This window comes from Monodon monoceros, unplaced genomic scaffold (genome assembly GCF_005190385.1).
Source record: "Monodon monoceros isolate NGI ecotype Baffin Bay Population unplaced genomic scaffold, NGI_Narwhal_1 Super_Scaffold_3, whole genome shotgun sequence".
Taxonomy (NCBI): Eukaryota; Metazoa; Chordata; class Mammalia; order Artiodactyla; family Monodontidae; genus Monodon; species Monodon monoceros.
In genome coordinates, this window is record NW_021703780.1 from 21,682,896 (window position 1) to 21,701,517 (window position 18,622).

General features: G+C 44.1%; 2 protein-coding genes across 2 annotated transcripts in view; one reads left to right on the forward strand and one right to left on the reverse strand.

Moving 5' to 3' along the window:
* SLC17A2 (solute carrier family 17 member 2) overlaps window positions 1-18,622 on the reverse strand; it is a 56,380-nt gene that overhangs the window by 34,858 nt on the left and 2,900 nt on the right. The gene's annotated exons all lie outside the window — the stretch shown is intronic.
* On the forward strand, window positions 2,982-16,935 carry TRIM38 (tripartite motif containing 38). The gene is made up of 8 exons (XM_029243307.1): window positions 2,982-3,067; window positions 3,254-3,289; window positions 4,706-5,251; window positions 7,784-7,879; window positions 9,674-9,904; window positions 10,915-10,937; window positions 11,033-11,145; window positions 16,250-16,935. The coding sequence occupies exons 3-8, from the start codon at window positions 4,853-4,855 to the stop codon at window positions 16,771-16,773; spliced, it is 1,386 nt and encodes a 461-aa protein (XP_029099140.1). The 5' UTR covers window positions 2,982-3,067; window positions 3,254-3,289; window positions 4,706-4,852; the 3' UTR covers window positions 16,774-16,935.

Below are 18,622 nucleotides of genomic sequence, written 5' to 3' on the forward strand. Positions count from 1 at the left end.
ATGCCTTTTATTTCCTTGAATATTCAGTACAATGTTGAATAGAAATGGTGAGAGCACACATCCTTTTCTTGTTAGGTGTGCTATTACCAGCTGTTCCTAGGGCCAGCCAAGGAAAATGCTGTCTTTAAGTCCCAGCTCACCTCAGAGCAGGCTACAGTGAAACAGTCATCCATATCATGAGAGATATAGGTACAAACTATTTGCAAAGGATGCTAAGACTTCTTTGGAGAAGTCTTTGTCATGCTCATCATTCTGAACAGCTCAGATAAGTCTTCTCTCAGGCTATTTTTTTAAAACCTATAATCCTGTGTCCTCTCTTCTTACCTCTGGGTGTTGCTTCCTCTCTCCCCTTTGCTCATCTGAAAAATTTGTCCTCAAGATCACTTTTGCAGCGTGCTCTTATCAAACCTCTGCTAAGCTCTCTTTCTCAGAAGCCTAGGTCTTCTCTTTCATTTTCATTTTCTTCCAGTTCACATCATTAATATATCCTAGAGGAGAGAGAAACAGCTCTCTAGAAAACCAGTAGCCATCATGGATTCTGGTATTTTCTGGCACTATTCGCCATGTTAACTTGCCTACCACCTCCAACATGTACATACACACACTCTGCTCACACTCCACAGACATACCCCAGCGCACATATCACACAAACACAAACCATGTACCACAGTCCACACCTAGCACACACCACCACACACCCCACAACATACACTATACACACACATACACACACGTACCAGACACCATATCACACAAATCACACACATGCAAGCATGTATCACAGACTACATATAGCACAAACCATCACACCTCTCACATATCACCCACGCCACACTACATACATTACACGCATGTGTGCACACCTATGATGTGTGTTTAGTGCAGCATAAAGTTACTCACTTGTTTAACACATACCACTATGCCTGGAGCCACTCTAGACACTCGAGATTCATCAATTAAAAACACAGACAAAACTCCCTACCGCTGTGGAATTTGCATTCTCATGCAGGAGGCAGACAATAAGCAAGATAAATAAAATAAATAAAATATTCAGTAATAAGTGCCATGGGAACAAAAGAGAGCACTGTTAGAGGGCTTGGGAGTGGGGGAGGGGTGCAACTGTAAACTAGGTGGTCAGAGTAAGCCTGGCTGAGAAGAGACACCTGAAGGAGTTGAGGGAAGGCACCCTAGGGATATCTAAGGGATGACTGTTCCCCACAGAAGGAGCAGCCAGAGTCCAGGCCTTTTTAAGGAGACTCCAGTGACCCACTCGCCATTCTGGGTCTTCAGCTTCCTACAGCCCAGACTCACAGGGTCAAGCCCAGCCTCACTTACTGGAGGGGATGCATCCCCCATGGGGCAGCTCCGATTGGTCTCTCCCTAGGCTCACCTTTGGAGAACAAATCTCTGAAGCCTCATCTGCATCCCTCTCCCCTTTAAGACCTGCAGCTCTCTGTGTGAACCAGTCCCTCCTTCATGGAACAAGAAACAGGTGCAAGATGGGGCAGCTGTCACAAGACACTCCCCATCATGAGGTTGATGCTTTTGTCTTGCTTGTGTTGCCTGTAGTGGCAGTCTGTTTTCTTTTGGGCATTCACTAGCTTCCTTTTCCTGATCCTTTGACAGGACAAATTTGGGGTGAGCTGTGCCTACGTCCAGAGTCACAGCCACAACAATGAAAGTTGTGGGAATCTGTAAGGAGTCATCATTGGATCAGGGATACAGGGGCTCGTTCTTTCTCTTCTGTCTGTGTGCTGGTTGCCTCAGGAGTAGCTCTGTCCTGTACTGTGTGCAGGGCCTGCTACTACAGGACATGCCTGAGCACGATGATTCAGTCACCTGGTGGCAAAATGGCAGAAGGCTCTGTGGGCACCCAGGAGGATGCGGTGCTGAAGAGAGACTCCTGTTTGGGTGGGAAGAGAGGAACCTGTTTCACAATTTTGCCTCCAGACTGAGCTGCTGGACCAGCAGGACTGTGGCTGCACCCAACTCCCCCCAGCCTCCATCTGTGGGTCCGTTGCCCTGAGCACAGGCTTCCGTGAGCTTTCAAGGTCAGCAGCTGACCTGCCAGGCCAGGGGCCCAGAGTTTACCCCAGGCAGCTCTCAGAAGCCAAATTTAACTTCCCCTGCCTGTGTCCTCAGCCTTCCTTACTGGCTCCTTTGGGCCACTGCATATATTTATTTCCTAAGCAAACACTTATTGTGCACTTATCATAAATACATCTTACACCTAAGGCTATAAATGTGGCAGGGTCTTATTTGTTTATTTATTTTTTGCCCATTAAATAATAACTCTAAATTGGGTAGGGACAGTATTTTTGCTCTTACTTTGAACTGGAGAGGCTGGAGCTGAGGCACCAAGTACTCAATCCCAGACCCCACAGTCTTTCCTGCACATTGCAGGTGATGGCCCCCAGCTGAGGCCACTCACTGCTGGGCCATTAGTGGCTCCCGTTTGCTGTCCTTGGTGCCTGACTCTGACTATTGATAAGTATTTGAATCTTGCGGAGGGATACCGAGGAGGAAAATGAGACACAGTATCAGGACAGAAAAGAATGGGAGAACGGCTTGAGCAAATTCTCTGATACCAATGAGCCCTATTATTGTACCGCCCCTTTTTTCACCACACCCTTCAGAGCAGTTCTAAAACAATCGGCGACTAAAAATAGTAAAACATAACATCAGCCAGAAAGGCTTATAAATCCCAAGGGGGTTGGTGGCAAAAGTAGAAAGATCTCACGTCAGAGTCTGTGAACTCTGCAGACTTCCTGCTTTTAGATCCTCTGTGCTGGGGTCACAAAAGAGTTTACTGAATTATTAAGTTGTCCCTTCGTTTTATTGCTGTAAAAGAAAAATATTTTTCCTACTGTCTCCCCTCCCTTTCAGGACAAGCTGAGTGCAAAAGACACCGGCAATTTCACGAGCTTCCTCCCCGGGTCTACAGGGCGCCACCTCCCACCGCAGTTTCACTTCTGAGTTTAGTCCAGTCTGAGTTAACTTCCTCACCCAGATCTCAGGAACCGGCAGCTACGGAGGGAGCTAGCAGTGCATATGTGCCTGCTGCATGGTGAAGGGAGTGGGAAGGGTCCAGGCCCAGGTTTTTTCGGTGGAGGGAAAAGAGACGTGGGGGGGGGGGGGGGAGGGGCGGCGCGGGGAAGGGAGTTTGTTTCCTGATAACAGCTGCTGGAACTCTGAAAATGGTCAGGACTGTGCTTCATAGCTCTCACACCCTGTCTGCTTTCTCTTTCGCCAGACTCCATGTCAGATCTCCGAAGATCCAGGATGTGAGGTGAGTGAAGGCCCAGGACAAGAACCCTGGGGCCTCAGAGGAGAGGACGTCCTTCTTCCCGGGAGCAAAGCACCCCGGCAGAGCGGAGCCTAGTGTATCTCTTGGGGGAGATAACCTGCCAAAGAATAGAAGTCTCCGGAAGAAATTCTCTACGGATCCAAGAGAGTGGTCCTGGTTATTAGAGGGACATAGCCTATCCAGTAACTTTAGTTGAATCCCTGCTTTTAATTCTGCCACTGTCAGTTCAAAGGAAAAGCCACTCTCTTCCTCCGTCCTCTGCTGCCCTCCCTGACAAAATCCCAGGAATGGGGAAGCAGGGAACAGGGCTAGGTTCACGAAGCAGCCGGAGCAGTGGGTGAAGGGACCGAGTCCTTTGTTCCTAGTCACCCCTCCTTTGTCTATTAGTTGTCAGGTCCTCGCTGGTGGACACTAGGTGTCCAGCACCCAGGATCCTACAGAGGCCCCACCTTCCCCATCTGCTTCCCACCTCCCCACATCCTGGGTTCTGCCAACCCCCTGTGATCCAGTCACCCTGAACTTCTCCTGAGAGACAAGTCCTGGCCTGAAAAGATAGATAGTCACTTCCCTAGCTCTCCAGGAGCTCTGCACCCCAGGACCAACCCCTTCTCTTCCCAGCTGTCTTTCCAATTCTCTTTTCCTCAGGTCAGGGAGGGCAAAAAGAACTTGTTGGTTTTTCTGGTTGTCTTTTTTACTTTCATTATCATCCTGGTTGGTTCTCCACTGGGGACTTTATTAACCTGCTGTCTTTTGTTCTTTGTGGGGTGGGAGTGAGGGTTTAATTAGAGTCAAATTTAAGGAATTCCTGACAGTCCAGTGGTTAGGACTCCTCGCTTTCACTGCCGAGGGCTCGGGTTCAATCCCTGGTCGGGGAACTAAGATCCCACTAGCTGAGAGGCGCGGCCAAAACAAACAAACAAACAACAACAAAAAATTAGAATCAAATGTGACTGTCTCAGTGAAATCCTTCATAGACCACCCAGTTACCTGGGTTACCTGGATGTAAGTGTTACTACCAGTTACAAAGAGATAACTCTGGTACTAATTATTCTTAATATTCATTAGAGCAGGAAAGGGTTTGACAATCCCTCACTGAGTTCTCTCTCTTGCTGCAACTTTGGTGAAGAAGTCTGCCTCATTTCTCTATCTCTCTCAGTGCTTGGCCCAAGAAAACTTTTCACAATAATGGAATGTTCTCTATCTGGGCTTTCGTGTAGCTACCAATCACCTGCGCCTATTAAGCACTGAAATGTGGCTAGTGGGTGTGAGAAACGGAATTTTAAATTCTATTTAATTGTTATTAATTCAAAGTGGCCACATGTAATAGTCACTACCATATTCCACAGCACAGCTACATTTGATGCATCTTCTAAATTCCAATCTATTTCTTCTCTCTAGAGAGAAGACCACGTGACCTGTGGAGGCCAGTGGCAGCCAGTGCATCGGAAAGAGGCTCAGACAAGGTGAAGTTCCATCACTGTGGGAAAGTTCTGGCTGCTTCATCTCTGCCTCTAGATCCAATATTAGAGATTTTCAGGAAAAGCCATGGCCTCAACCCCAATCACCAAGAAGATGAGGGAGGAAGCCACCTGTTCCATCTGTCTGCAACTGATAACTGAGCCAGTGAGCATCAACTGTGGACACAGCTACTGCCACTTGTGCATAGTGAGCTTCTGTGAGATGCAACCATGGCTGGAGATGTTCTCCTGTCCCCAGTGTCGGATGCCATTTAAAATGGCGAGCCTCCGACCCAACAAGCAGCTGGGAAACCTCATTGAAGCCATCAAGGAGATGGACCAGGAAATGTCATGTGAGGAACATGGAGAGAAGCTCCATCTGTTCTGTGAAGACGAGGGCCAGCTCATCTGCTGGCGCTGTGATCGAGGATTGCAGCACAAAGGGCACACCACAGCTCTGGTGGAAGATGCATGCCAAGGTTACAAGGTGAGTGGTGGGCCAGAGGACCTTGGCGAGTACCCGGCCTCATGTTGCCCCCCAAGACCTGAAATTATTTAGCCTGAAACCCAAGATTAGGATCCTGAAATATAACTTTCATCATGTCATTCTTCTGAAAAGTAGTTTATGATGGGTCCTCACTGAATCAAGGCCTGATGGTCACTCTTGTCCCTACCCACTCTTGATGAACTCCTCCCTGCTCTAGAATGCCATGTGCTCCAATGCACACCTGCATGTTTTATTGCCTCACACCGTCTGTGTAATTTGAGAAAGCACAATGTGCAAGTCCATGGGATAGAGTCTGAAAACACAGGGGACGAAGACACACCCCCTTTTAGGTATCCTACAGTCTAGTAGGGCAGACAAACCAGCAAAAAGGCTGCCTGAAGTCCCCTGATTTGGATGGTGGAGAGGAGCACCAAGGGGTGTGGAGTGGTAACTGAGGAATCTTCCCAAAAGTGACTCTTGAAGAACACATAAAAAGTAACCAGATATAGAAGTATGGAGAAGAGAGAGGGCATTCCAGACCGAGGGGCCCACTTGTGCAAAGGCACAGCTATGAGAGCGTACCTGACTCGCTGTGACCAGGCCAGAGGGTGTGTGCAGGGAAGGCAGGTGATGTCATGGGAAAGGAAGTCAGGGCCCAGAACTTGGTATCCGCTCGGAGTCTAAGCCCTAGCCCAGAGTAGTCCTGGCCACGGGGGGATTTTCATTTGCACAGTGAAGGATCAGGTTGACATTGAAAAGAACATTCTGGTACTGATACAATGAAAGGAATACCAAAGAGTAAAATTTAGATTATTCCTATAAGAAGGGGGAAAGGGAGCAATTCCAAGCAAGATTCAGGAAGGGGAATGAGTGGAAGGGTTTGGAAGTGATTGGTCATGGAGTATGAAATGGAGGGAGAGGTTCTGGGCAACTCCTGTTTATCACTTAAGAGCATATTAAGGAAGGCTGACCTTTGCTATTGTGGAACGAAGGAGGCGGCATGGTCCTGCTGCCTTATTCCTTCTCTGCCCTGGCTAGATTTGAGAAAATTGTCGTCCCCAGTGTGAGCTCCTTGTTCCCTCCCCTATGACGTGGAGATGGTCTTTTATTAAGGTTCTGGGTCCTTCATCAGGACGCGTCAATACTGACCACCACTCGGCACATGGCAGCTCTTCCTTAAGCTCCATGGAGCAGCTAATTACTGTAATGGGGATATTCCCATTGGAATTATTTTCCCACCAAGTAGTAAAGGGAGCAGCACGGGGTGATGGTTCTAAGCCTTGAGAGTCAGACTGCTTAGTTTGAAACCTTAGTTCTGCTACTTATTAGATGGGTGACTTTGAGCAAAGTTATGTAATGTCTTCATGCCTTGGTTTCCCCAACTATCAGTGGGGATAATAGTAGTTCCCTTCCTCTCCGACATACATGCTCAGGAGGTTGTTATAAGCTTTAGGGACATTAATACATGTAAACCTTAGAATAGCACTTGGCACATAGTGAGGGCAATACAGTCTTTTGCTAACAAGTTCTATAGAGCCCTTTCTTGAGAGCACGTGAGAACTGAGTATACCTATTGGCTTTAGCACAAGAGCTGATTCTTTTTCTTTTTAAATCAAGATAAAATTTCTTTTTTTTCTAATTAATTAATTCATTAGGCTGCGTCGGGTCTTGGTTTCAGCATGCAGGCTCTACAGTGCACAGGCTTAGTTGCTTAGTTGCCCCGCGGCATGTGGGGTCTTAGTTCCCCCACCAGGAATCAAACCTGCGTCCCCTGCGTTACAAGGCAGATTCTTAACCTCTGCACCACCAGGGAAGTCCCAGAGCCAATTCTTTTAGTGTTGACCACAAGTAGCAATTTGGTTTAGCTTAAACTTGCTTTCCATGAAAATGTGAGAAACTATTTTGAAAAATAACCTGAAAGCTTCATATGGATACTAACTCATTTTTAAAGGGCTTCATGATACCATTCTTCAAAAGGTCTCCGAGCTCCCCTCCTCCATTAACTGTTTCTAACAACTTCAGCTGGCATCTTGGTCTGTCTTTCCTTCCTGACTCACCATAATACATACAAAGTTCCACGTGTGCCAAACACTCTGGTATTGGTTCTGTTTGGGTCAGCACATTACTTCATAAAATCTTTTTAGGTGATTTTTATCTTGTTTTATGTGCAGAATTTCCCTGGCAAGACTGCTGGTGGTGGATATAGCTCAGGCTCAGGGTCAGCTGGGATCACAGCCCAACCACCCACCAGTTACAGCACCTTGAGCAAGTTATTTATCCCCTTTCTAAGCTTCAGTTTCTGCGGCACAGAAATGATGTTAAAAATCCTACTAACTGCTCAGTGTTGCCAAGGGAATCAAATATGTTACTGCCTATACAGCCTTCAGCATGCTTCCTGGTAAAGTGTAAGGACTCAATACATATTCAATAGTCAGGCTATTCTAATAGTCTCGGAGGGCTGGGATGCTCCTTAGGTGCCCAATGAAGAATTGTTGAATTGAAAAGACTTTATTCACCCAATTTTTCCTTCAGGAAAAGCTCCAGGAAGCTGTGACAAAATTGAGGCAACTGGAAGAGGAATGTATGAACCTGAAGGTGTCCACGGCAAAGCAAATAACCGAATGGAATGTAAGAGTTTGGGTTTATTGATCTCAAGCTAGTTTCCATCCTAGAGCTTAGGTACAGGGGATGATTGAGCAAAGCATAGTGATGGCTTATTCTCACTAAACCAGACCAAACAGATAAAACCCAAAGAAGAAAGCACATTTGTTTTTATGTCCCTCGTTGTCTAATATCTATGAGAATTTATCTCCAACCCCTTCAACCTTTCAGTAGTAACCGGCTAGGGTTCCGAAACCTCAGTTAGGAGAAGCAGAACAGGTGTGCCCATTTACCTAGAGCCATTCTTGACTGGGTTTCAGTTCTTAATATCTCAAAGTACCTTCTGGATTTGAAGGCCTTATTAACCTTATTGCTTTGGCACATGTACCACAGTGCAGGGTATGGCTTTCAGCCTTACAGGTTCAGAAACCACCCTTTGTGAGCACTAAGAAAACCGAATCACTCCAGGTTGAGGTTTGTATTACTCAAGCTCATTAGACTGAAGAAGGAAATCTATCTGATTTATAAGGAGGACCAGAGTGCTCCAAGAACCTACACACTTGGCACTGTAGCCTCTAGGGTCTGAAAGACTGTTTCCATGGCTGACCAGCCTCCCCGTGATCAGAGATGCATTCCTTTACGGAAATATTTATGTAATTAATCAGCTTACAGTCAAATCCCACAGGCCAGTGAGCCATTTTGCCTCTTTCAGAGGTTTCTTCCAACCTTCCAACCTCTGCCTAATCCTTTGTGTACAGTTGTTAAACTTGAACTCTCAGAGGACACTCTTGCTTCCCTCATTTCTGGGATCTTGGGCAATGGGGAGGATCTTGAGCAATGGGGAGGATCTTGATTATAGCTAATACATATGGAAACCCTGTCAATGACACTCTACCACAACATTACAGTCATCAAAACGCTGCGTAAATTGAAAAAGCACTCATGGAAACTGCAATTCTTATCTCCCCAAACGAAAGCTGAGTCCGACAAGGTGTACCATTTGGTTTCTTATACGTAAGGATGAGTAGGTGGACCCGAGTTGGTGGATGACTATTTCGTAGTTAACTATGACAAATGCCTGATACCCAGACCTCCCGCTGCTGAGAATCATGGACTCTCCTAATAGCCTGGTTGTCTTAAAGTCCAGTCTTGGTGATGTTCATTACAAGCTTTTGCTTCAAGAAATTCCCTCAGACTCAGAGCTACTTTCTTATATCCTGAATAAAAACTCATTTTTATCTTTGTAACGGATAAAGTTTTTAACCTTGGCCCTAGTCCCATGATTAAATTATCTAGCACTCCTGCACCTTGTCTGAAGAAGGATATTAATAAGGTGATAACCTCTCCCACATCTGAGTACCTGCCTTTCGGGCATGACTCTGCAGCGGGCAATTTGGGACGTTCTTCCAGCTCGAATGATTCATGGGAAAATAATGTTATGGTAGCTGAGCAAACTTTCTTTTGTGTATGTATGTGTTAAAATATGCATAATGAAATTTACTGTTTAACTATTTTTATGTGCACAGTTCCATTCCTTCTTCCTCGTAACTCCTGGTAACCACTATTCTACTTTCTGTCTCTATGAATTTGACTATTCTAGATACCTCATATAAGTGGAATCATAAAATATTTGTTCTTTTTTTTTTCTGGCTTATTTTACTTAGCATAATGTCTTCAAGATTCATCCATGTTTTAGCATGTATCAGAATTTCATTCATTTTTAAGGCTGAATAGTATTCCGTTATATCTATACACTGCATTTTGTTTATCAGTTCATCCAACAGTGGACATTTGGTTGGTTTCCACCTTTCTTGGCTCTAGGAGAAGATAGAAGTTCAGAAACAAAAAATCCAGTCTGACTTTAAGAATCTCCAGAGCTTCCTTCATGAGGAAGAGAAGTCTTACCTGTGGAAACTGGAGAAAGAAAAAGAGCAGACTCTGAGGAGACTGAGGGACAATGAGGCCAATCTTGAACAGAAGAGCCGTGAACTCGAGAGCTACATCCTGCAACTAGAGCATAAATGTCAGGGCTCAGCCCAAAATCTGCTGCAGGTGAGGCCATGCACTTGGAGAAGGGAAGGAAGGTATCTGTTCCTGAGCTTTTAGGAGGAGAATGGTGAGGAAGCACGGGAAGCTGGGCGAGCCCTGCCTGTTTCACTCAAAAATGGTACATTAGTGTAGGGAATTTAAAGTAACGTTTCTTTTGGATACACAGCAACATTTGCAAGGTGGCCTTCACTAGTCTATAGAGCGGCTTTAGGTGAATCAGAAAATATATAGGTATGGTGGGTTCCTTGGCCAAATGGAACCATGGGATAACTTTTGCTACCATTCGTCTCTGTCCCATGTTCACAAAACTCTGACTGTCAAACTGTCTCCTGAAATACTCCTCCAGATGACTGGTGGGTGACAAAGTGGGGCAGCCAAAAGAAGGTTATGGGTGATAACCTGCTCCCTGATTTGCTTGTAGAGCCCTCCAGAGCTCTTTCGGGGCCTTCTTTCAGCTGCATAATGGATCCAGCCCATTAAGACAAACTACGACTGGAGCTGTTTTTTCTATTCCCCACTAAAAGAACTGGAGGTCACACCGTAGACTGAGAATGTAGCATGACTGTCCCACCACCATGTGATACCTGCTGCTACCATCTTAATGGCCCATCTCAGGGGCTATGCATGGATTCACCACTACGGACCTTTGCAATGAATGGTCTCTACTGTGGGCTCACTCTGAAGGAAATTAGGTCACTGAAAGCAAGTCTTTCCAGAGGGAGCATGGGCAAAGCTCTTGGCCCTCTATCCTAAGCAGCCCGCAGGTAGATGTGATTGCAGACACTGCAGCTCTCCACAGAGCACAGCAAGGAAGATAACACATAAACATTCTGATATGCTGAATATCCCAGGGGGCCGGGATGGAAATCATTCTATCTGGGTATCCATCAATATCTAAGGCCAGGGTTACTCTCTTTACTTCTTTGTAAGGAGTGTTTATAGAGAACAGCCCCACATGCCAAGTCCCATGAAATGCTGATGTTCCCACACTTACATTTTGTCTTTCTCCATAGGATGTGAAAGATACTTTGAGCAGGTGAGTCCTGGACAAATGCAGGAGGGAAGGGGTGTGGGTATATAGAGCTGAATGGAATTTACCGCTGAAGAAGTCTTGGTCTCTGCTTATTCTAGGAGTTGGGCTGTGAAGCTAGAACAACCAGAGGCCCCCTCTTTGGACCTTCACACTGTGTGCAATGTTTCTGAGCTTTACTTTGATGTGAAGAAAGTGTTAAGGAGCTATCAAGGTAGGTGAAGAAACCCTAAATGCTACGGACAGAGGGACCTTAAGTGGTAACCAAGTTCACCACCTATCCCTGGGCAGGCTCACAGCCAGAGGGGTCATTCAGATATTTTCAGTTGAGCTGTCACCCTCTCCCTTGTTAGTTTGCTCCAGTGCTTAGACAGGGACATGGCATGCTGGTTACGTGTGCAGACCCTTCAAATTCCTGCTCTCTCACTTATCAGCTGTGTCATTCCAGGCAAATAACCTCCTCAGTTTCCCCATCTGAAACATGAAAATATTAACAACTCTCACTTCATTGGGTTGTCGGTAAAATTAAATATGTCAGCATGTGTAAAGTGCTTAGCAGTGTCTGGGACATAGTGTTTATTGTTAATATTTTGGTCAATTCTCAGAGCAATGCAAGAAAGGGAGGTGAGTATTATGACGGTGGTCCAAATGTTTCAGGGCCATGGCCCAGATAACACAGATGGTAAATGTTAGAACCACGACAAAAACCAAGTTTTACCAATTCCAAAGCCTGAGCTTCCTGCTTCTTTGATTCTCTTCATCAGTGCTTGCTATATTTCCACCATCCCTTATCCACAACTACAAGATTCCAAAAGTTCTGATAACTGACAATTTTTTCATAACTTGTTTGGCTGCAAAATTGGACCTAACCTAAAGTGATTTGGTGGCTGTATTAATTACCTATTGCTGCAGACAAACTTAGTGGCTTAAAGCAATACACATATATTATCTCACAGGTTTTGTGAGATAAAGCTGGGCACAGCTTAGTTGGGTCCTTTGCTTAGGGTCTTACAAGGCTGCAATTAAGGTGTTAGCCTGGCTGTGTTCTTACCTGGAAGCTAGACTGGGGAAGAATCCTCTCCCAAGCTCACTCAGGTTGTTGGCAGAATTTCTTTCTTTATGGTTATGGGACTTAGGGCCCTGGCTTCTTGCGGGCTGTTGGCCAGAGGCTGCCCTCAGCTTCTAGAAGCGAGCCATCAGGTGCTTGCACATGGGCCTCCCAACATGGCCAATTATTTCTTCAGAGTAAGCTCAGGAGAGAGTCCCTAGAGCAAGTCTGCCAGAAAGATGGAGACTTATAAAATGAAATATAGTCACAGGAGTCACATCCCATCATTTTTGCCATATTCTATTGGTCAGAAGCAATTCACAGGTCCTGCCCACACTCAAAGGGAAGGAACTGCATAAGGGTATGAACACCAAGAGGCAGGATCACGGAAGGCTACCCTTGTGTCTGAGTGACACGGTGGCCGAACCTGAACTGCACTGATATGAGATTATTTAAAGTCTTTATTTATCCCGCTTAGTTTGCATTTATGTTTTACTGCAGAAATATTGATGCATTAGATTACAAGATAATGCCTTAGACCCTTCCAGGGGTGGGCACATAATTTAGAGTGTCTGTATTGTTTGCCTTTATAACATCAAAAATATTCTGAGGGCTTCCCTGGTGGCGCAGTGGTTGAGAGCCCGCCTGCCGATGCAGGGGACACGGGTTCGTGCCCCAGTCCGGGAAGATCCCACATGCCGTGGAGCGGCTGGGCCCGTGAGCCATGGCCACTGAGCCTGCGCGTCCGGAGCCTGTGCTCCGCAACGGGAGAGGCCACAACAGTGAGAGGCTCGCGTACCGCAAAAAAAAAAAAAAAAAAATCTGAATTTCAAAACTCATTTGGCCCCAGGGGTTTCAGATAAGGATTATGAACCTGTATTCAGTTTCCCCTCAAGTTAACAAGAACAAACAACAATAATAACTACCACAAAATAGCAACTCTGTATTTGATCCTGTACAGATGTAAGGAAGGACTTTATATAAATTATGTCCAGATTTAATTGAGTTGATTTTTCTACGCTTATCTTTCACAGAAGGCATTACAACATGGTTCAAGTCTATCTGTTTCTAAAATGAGCTCATCTTTTAACTAGATAATTCTTCTTTTTGAAACCCTCATTATTAAAGCTTTTCTTATTAAAAAAGTAATATAAATAAATTGTAATCACTCAAACAGTATAGAGAGATACGAAAAAAAGTTCAAGGTTTCTCTTACCCTTCTGCAGGTAACAAGACCTAGGTCTTTCTCTGTGTTTTTACAAACATTTAATACATAGATCGTCTCTTCCTATTCGCCCATTGCTTTTTAAAGCTGTCTAATATTCCATAGTACATCATAACTATACGTAACCATATTCCTACTGATGGAGCTTCAGGCTGCTTTCAGCACTTGGGTATTATAACATTTGCAGCAATAACTTTCTAGTCCATGCAACCTTATATCCTGGTGCTTTCATTCCTGTAGGGTGTATACCTAAAGCTGGGATTGTTGTTAATCTTAACACATGTTACCAGATTACTTGTTCCAATGTAGCAACATGCACTCTCTCACCAGCACCAATAAAAACGATTCACACATACTGAACACTCTTTCTGTGACAGATGAGAAGAGCTTCACGTGTGTTATCTTGTCTTACACCACAAGCCTCTCTGTAGGTAGCATTTTTTCCTTTATAGATAAGGAAACCAAAACACAGAGAGGTTACGTGACTGTTGTAAATTCCCACAACCAGCAGGTGGTAACTCAGGTAGTATCTCTCTAGAACTCACTCTCTTAATCACTCTGCAATGTGGCAAAAAATGAAAATGATGTATTTTTTAATTCATTGTCTTGTGGAGTGGACGCTGAAGGTATGTGTAGTTGGTTTTTGTTTGTTTGTTGCTATTACACACAATACTACTGTGAACTTTCTTGTCCATGCTTTCTTGTGTCCTGTGAATGGTTTCCTCTGGGGATATACCTTGAATTAAAAATGCTGCTGTGTAGGGATGCACATCTAATTTTACTAGATACTACAGATCTTGAAATTGTATCACTTTATACCCTACCAGCAACATAAGAGATCCCACTGTTTCACATCTCCCTCACTCTCTGCTTATAATTTTTGGCCATCTGATGGATTTGAAATGGTACCTAATTGTGGACTTAATTTGAGTTTCTCCAATGTCACTAGTGAGGTTGAGCTTCTTTTAGTAAGTCCATTAGCCCTTCAGGCTTCTTCTGTGTTTTAAGAGTTTTTCTTTTGGGTTCTTTTCCTTATTGATTTATGGGAGCTTATTATAGCCAATATCTTCTGTTATGCGTATGGCATTTTACATTTTCATCCTATCTTTTGATGTATAGAGGTTCAAACTTAGAGTAGACACATTTGTCTCCAAGGTCTATGCCTTTTGTTTCCAAAGAGCTCAGGCATCAACCATCTTTTAGTGGTGTTACCAACCCGTAAACATTTTAATTTCTCAGCTTGGTTTTCCTGGATCATTCAGGGAAGACTAATGAAGCCCGAAACTTTTGTGAGTCAGGCTCATGATAAGGACTGACTGAAGAGAGTTTAATAAAGGGATTATTTACAAAGAGGAGGATTTGGGTGATCATCAAGGAACAGTGAAGCAAACCAGGGCTAGGAATAGGTAGGGAGTCATCACCTCCCCAAGGCTTCGGTAGCAGATGGAGGGAGCTGTAACCAGAGGCAGAGGAATGCAGACCCTCCAAATCATAGCTAGTGGGGAGGGACTTGGGGCACTAAATACTTCTAACTCTATTTCTTTTTGCCCTGTGGTCTCCTCTAGTGTTTCTCATTGGCTTAACCAAATAGCAGTCAGAGGGAAGGGAGCCTGGTTGATGTGTCCATAGGGGTTAGCCTTCCTGGACACAGAGCAGGCTGGAGAAAGGTGGGGAGTGATCTGGAGGGGCAAGTGGAGAACATCCAGCAGTGGAAGTGTTTCCTAATACTTGATTTCCCGTATTGCCACAGCCCAAATGATCAGAGTTTAACCCAGTAACACAGCGGTTTGCTAACTCTCTTGCTGGACCACCCCATTACCACCTTTCATTTTTAAAATTGCATTGCTGGCCAGTATCACACTTTATCTACTTTTTTATGTCTTACTTGACTCTAGTCAGATATTTGTCATGTGTATTGGTCTCTTGTGTGTTACTTTATACTAATCCCTATAGAGCATTACCTGAAGCAAGAAAGAAGAGCTTACACTTAAAAGTCAGGGGACTAGGTGTATGTCCTGAAGCCTGGGTAAAATTTTGCGTTTTCCAATAACAAGCTATGACATTAGTTGAGTCATTTTCCTTCTCCGATCCTCAGTGTTAATGGTAATTAAGTAGAGATGATGAGGGTCTCATTTCTGCTCCAATATTCCATGATTCCTAAAGGTCCTACAAGGGAGAGGAAGGGTTTTGGAGAGGACAGTAACCATGTTAACTCTGGTTAGTTCTGCTCCTTGGCTTCTCTGAGTGACTAAGATGATGATGATATCATTATTATTACTGCCATTTACAGGGCACTTACTATATACCAGGAATTTTACTAAGCACTAAGCATACATTAGCTCCTTCAATCCTCCCCACCATGCTTGGTGACAGATACGATGATTTCCACTTTATATTTAACAGAACTGAGGCTCGGCGAATGGTTTGCCTAAGCTCACAACAGCTAGTAAGAGACAATGTGGTACATATATACAGTGGAATATTACTCAGCCATAAGAAAGAACGACATGATGCCATTTGTGGCAACGTGGATAGACCTAGAGATTGTCATACTGAGTGAAGTAAGTCAGGCAGAGAAAGACAAATATCATATGATATCGCTTATATGTGGAATCTAAAAAAATGGTACAAATGAACCTATTTACAAAATAGAAATAGAGTCACAGGCATAGAAAACAAACGTATGGTTACCAGTGGGGCAAGTGGGGGGAGGGATAAATTGGGAGATTGGGATTGACATATTTTCACTACTATATAAAAAATAGATATCTAATAAGGACCTACTGTATAGCACAGGGAACTCTACTCAATACTCTGAAATGACCTATATGGGAAAAGAATCTTAAAAAGAGTGGTTATGTGTGTATGTACAACAGATTCACTTTGCTGTACACCTGAAACTAACACAACATTGTAAATCAACTATACTCCAATAAAAATAAAAATAAAAAAAGAAACAATGCTTGGATTTGAATGCAGCCTGGTTTTATTTAAAATAAACTGTGCTCTCAGCTACAAAAATCATGTCTTTTTTTTCCCCCCCAGTCAGCGTGACTCTGGATCCAGATACAGCTTATTACGAACTAATTCTGTCTGAGGATCGGAGACAAGTGACTCGTGGATGCCCCCAGGAGAATCTTGATACTTCTTCTAGGAGATTTAGTGCCTTACCCTGTATCCTGGGCTGTGAAGGCTTCACCTCAGGAAAACATTACTTTGAAGTGGATGTGGGAGAGGGAACTGGGTGGGATTTAGGAGTCTGTATGGAAAATGTGCAGAGGGACACTGTCATGGTGCAGACGCCTCAGTCTGGATTCTGGGCCATCAGACTGTGCAAAAAGAATGGCTACGTAGCGCTTACCTCTCCCCTAACTTCCCTTCAGCTAAGGGAGCAGCCCCTGGTTGTGGGGATATTTCTGGACTTCGAGGCTGGAGTTGTATCCTTTTACAACATGACCACTGGTTCCCACATCTTCACCTTCCCAAAGGCCTCCTTCTCTGACACTCTCCGGCCCTATTTCCAGGTCTATCAGTATTCTCCTTTGTTCCTGCCTCCCCCAGATGAGTAAGGGAAGGAGCAAAGTCTCCTCCTTGATTTAACTAGCATAGAGAGTATAATCTGAATCCCATGAGGACAGAAATGTGGTCTCTTTTCTTCGCTGCTATTTCCTTGTACCTAAAACAGTGCTGGGTTTTTAGTGCATACTTAATAAATCTGCATTGAATAAATGACTATAATGACTGTAAAAATACCCCAAGTGGTCAGGCTGAGCTGGGGAAAAGCAAGATAATAGCGATGATTATGCTTTGTCCTCTCCATCCCTCTTCATTGGGTTCAGAGTTTCGATTTCTAAGAGTTCTTGAGTGACCAGGAGGGTGACTCAGAGACCAGGAGGTCTGACTTCTCCTAGTTTGTTTGGTGCCATTTAAACTCATAGATGGGGGATGAGGAAAAGCTGCAGTTGTCTCTGTCAACTGCAGAAAAGAGCATGAAAATCAAAAATGCAATGACTCATCTAACCACTGACATGATTAATAATCTGAGCCATAGTAAGCCATTAATAATCTGAGCCATCGATAATCTGATGTAGTAAGTGTGGATGGCTGCCAGACCTGGTGAGATCTGCTTGAGCAATAACCACCCTCCTACCCCCATCTCAGAAGCCAGTTGCAAGTCCAGGTTGTCACCTGTGCTTCTGACTGACTGGCTATAAATTGGAGGTTCCCATGATCCCCTCTTTGGGTTTGATCATTTGTTAGAATACCTCACAGAACTCTGAGAAACACTTTGTTTACTGGTCTATTATGTAATAAAAGATATGATAAAGGATACAAATAAACAACCAAATGGAAAGATACATAGGATGAGGTCCAGAAAGGTCCCTAGCCCAGGAGCGTCTGTCCCCATGGAGTTGGAGTACATCACCCTCCCAGCACGTGGATGTGTTCACCAATTCTGAAGATCTCCAAACCCTGTACTTTGAGGATTTTTATGGCGGCTTCATCATGTGGGCGTGATCAACCATCAATTTAATTTCCAGCCCCTCCTCCGTTCCCAAAGGCTAGGGAGTGAGGCTGAAAGTTCCAAGCAACTAATCATGGCCTGGTCCTTCTGGTGATTAGCCCCCATCCTGATCTATCCAGGAGTTCACCAAGAGTTGCCTCATTAGAACAAGAGACATTCCTATCACCTAGGAAGTTCCAAGGGATTTAGGAGCTCTGTACTAGGAACCAAGGGAAGAGGCCAATGTGTGTGTGTGTGTGTATATACATATATATATATATATATATATATATATATATATATATATACATACATATGTTTTATTATTATTTCACAATATGTTAATAAACTTTTGTTTTTCTCTTGTTAGTCTAATTTACAGGTCCCTGGTTGGAGAACCTAAGATGGGTAGAGGAAAATGATTGTTTCCTCCCCTATACAAGCAACCCCAATGTTATTGTTCTCTGTCCCCATAGTCCAAGCACACGTACCCACTCTGGAGCCTCAGACCCACTGGATAACTGAGAGACCCCACCTTTGTGCAGGATAAGTGAAGGCACCATCTGGTTATTGCTAAGTTCATCTCTACCTCTAGGTGCCCTGCAGTCCTGTCTTATCCAAGTATAGTCCTGCCCAGTGAGGGGTGGCCTCCTTAAAACGGTGGCAGGGCCTAGAGTGCTTTGCTCAGAGAAAATTCTATGTCCTTAAACACTTAAATTGCTGACCAAGAAAAAAATGATGATAAACATTCAACTAAAGAAAAAAAAATTTTAATTAACAAAATAAATCTTTGGAAACCATAGGATAATAAAGATAAAATTACAAGTTGATTGTGGTGTAGGCAAGTTATAGAAAGAAAAATAAGTCCTATTTGTCCCTATGGGTTAAAAATTCTACTATATTAGATAAACCAT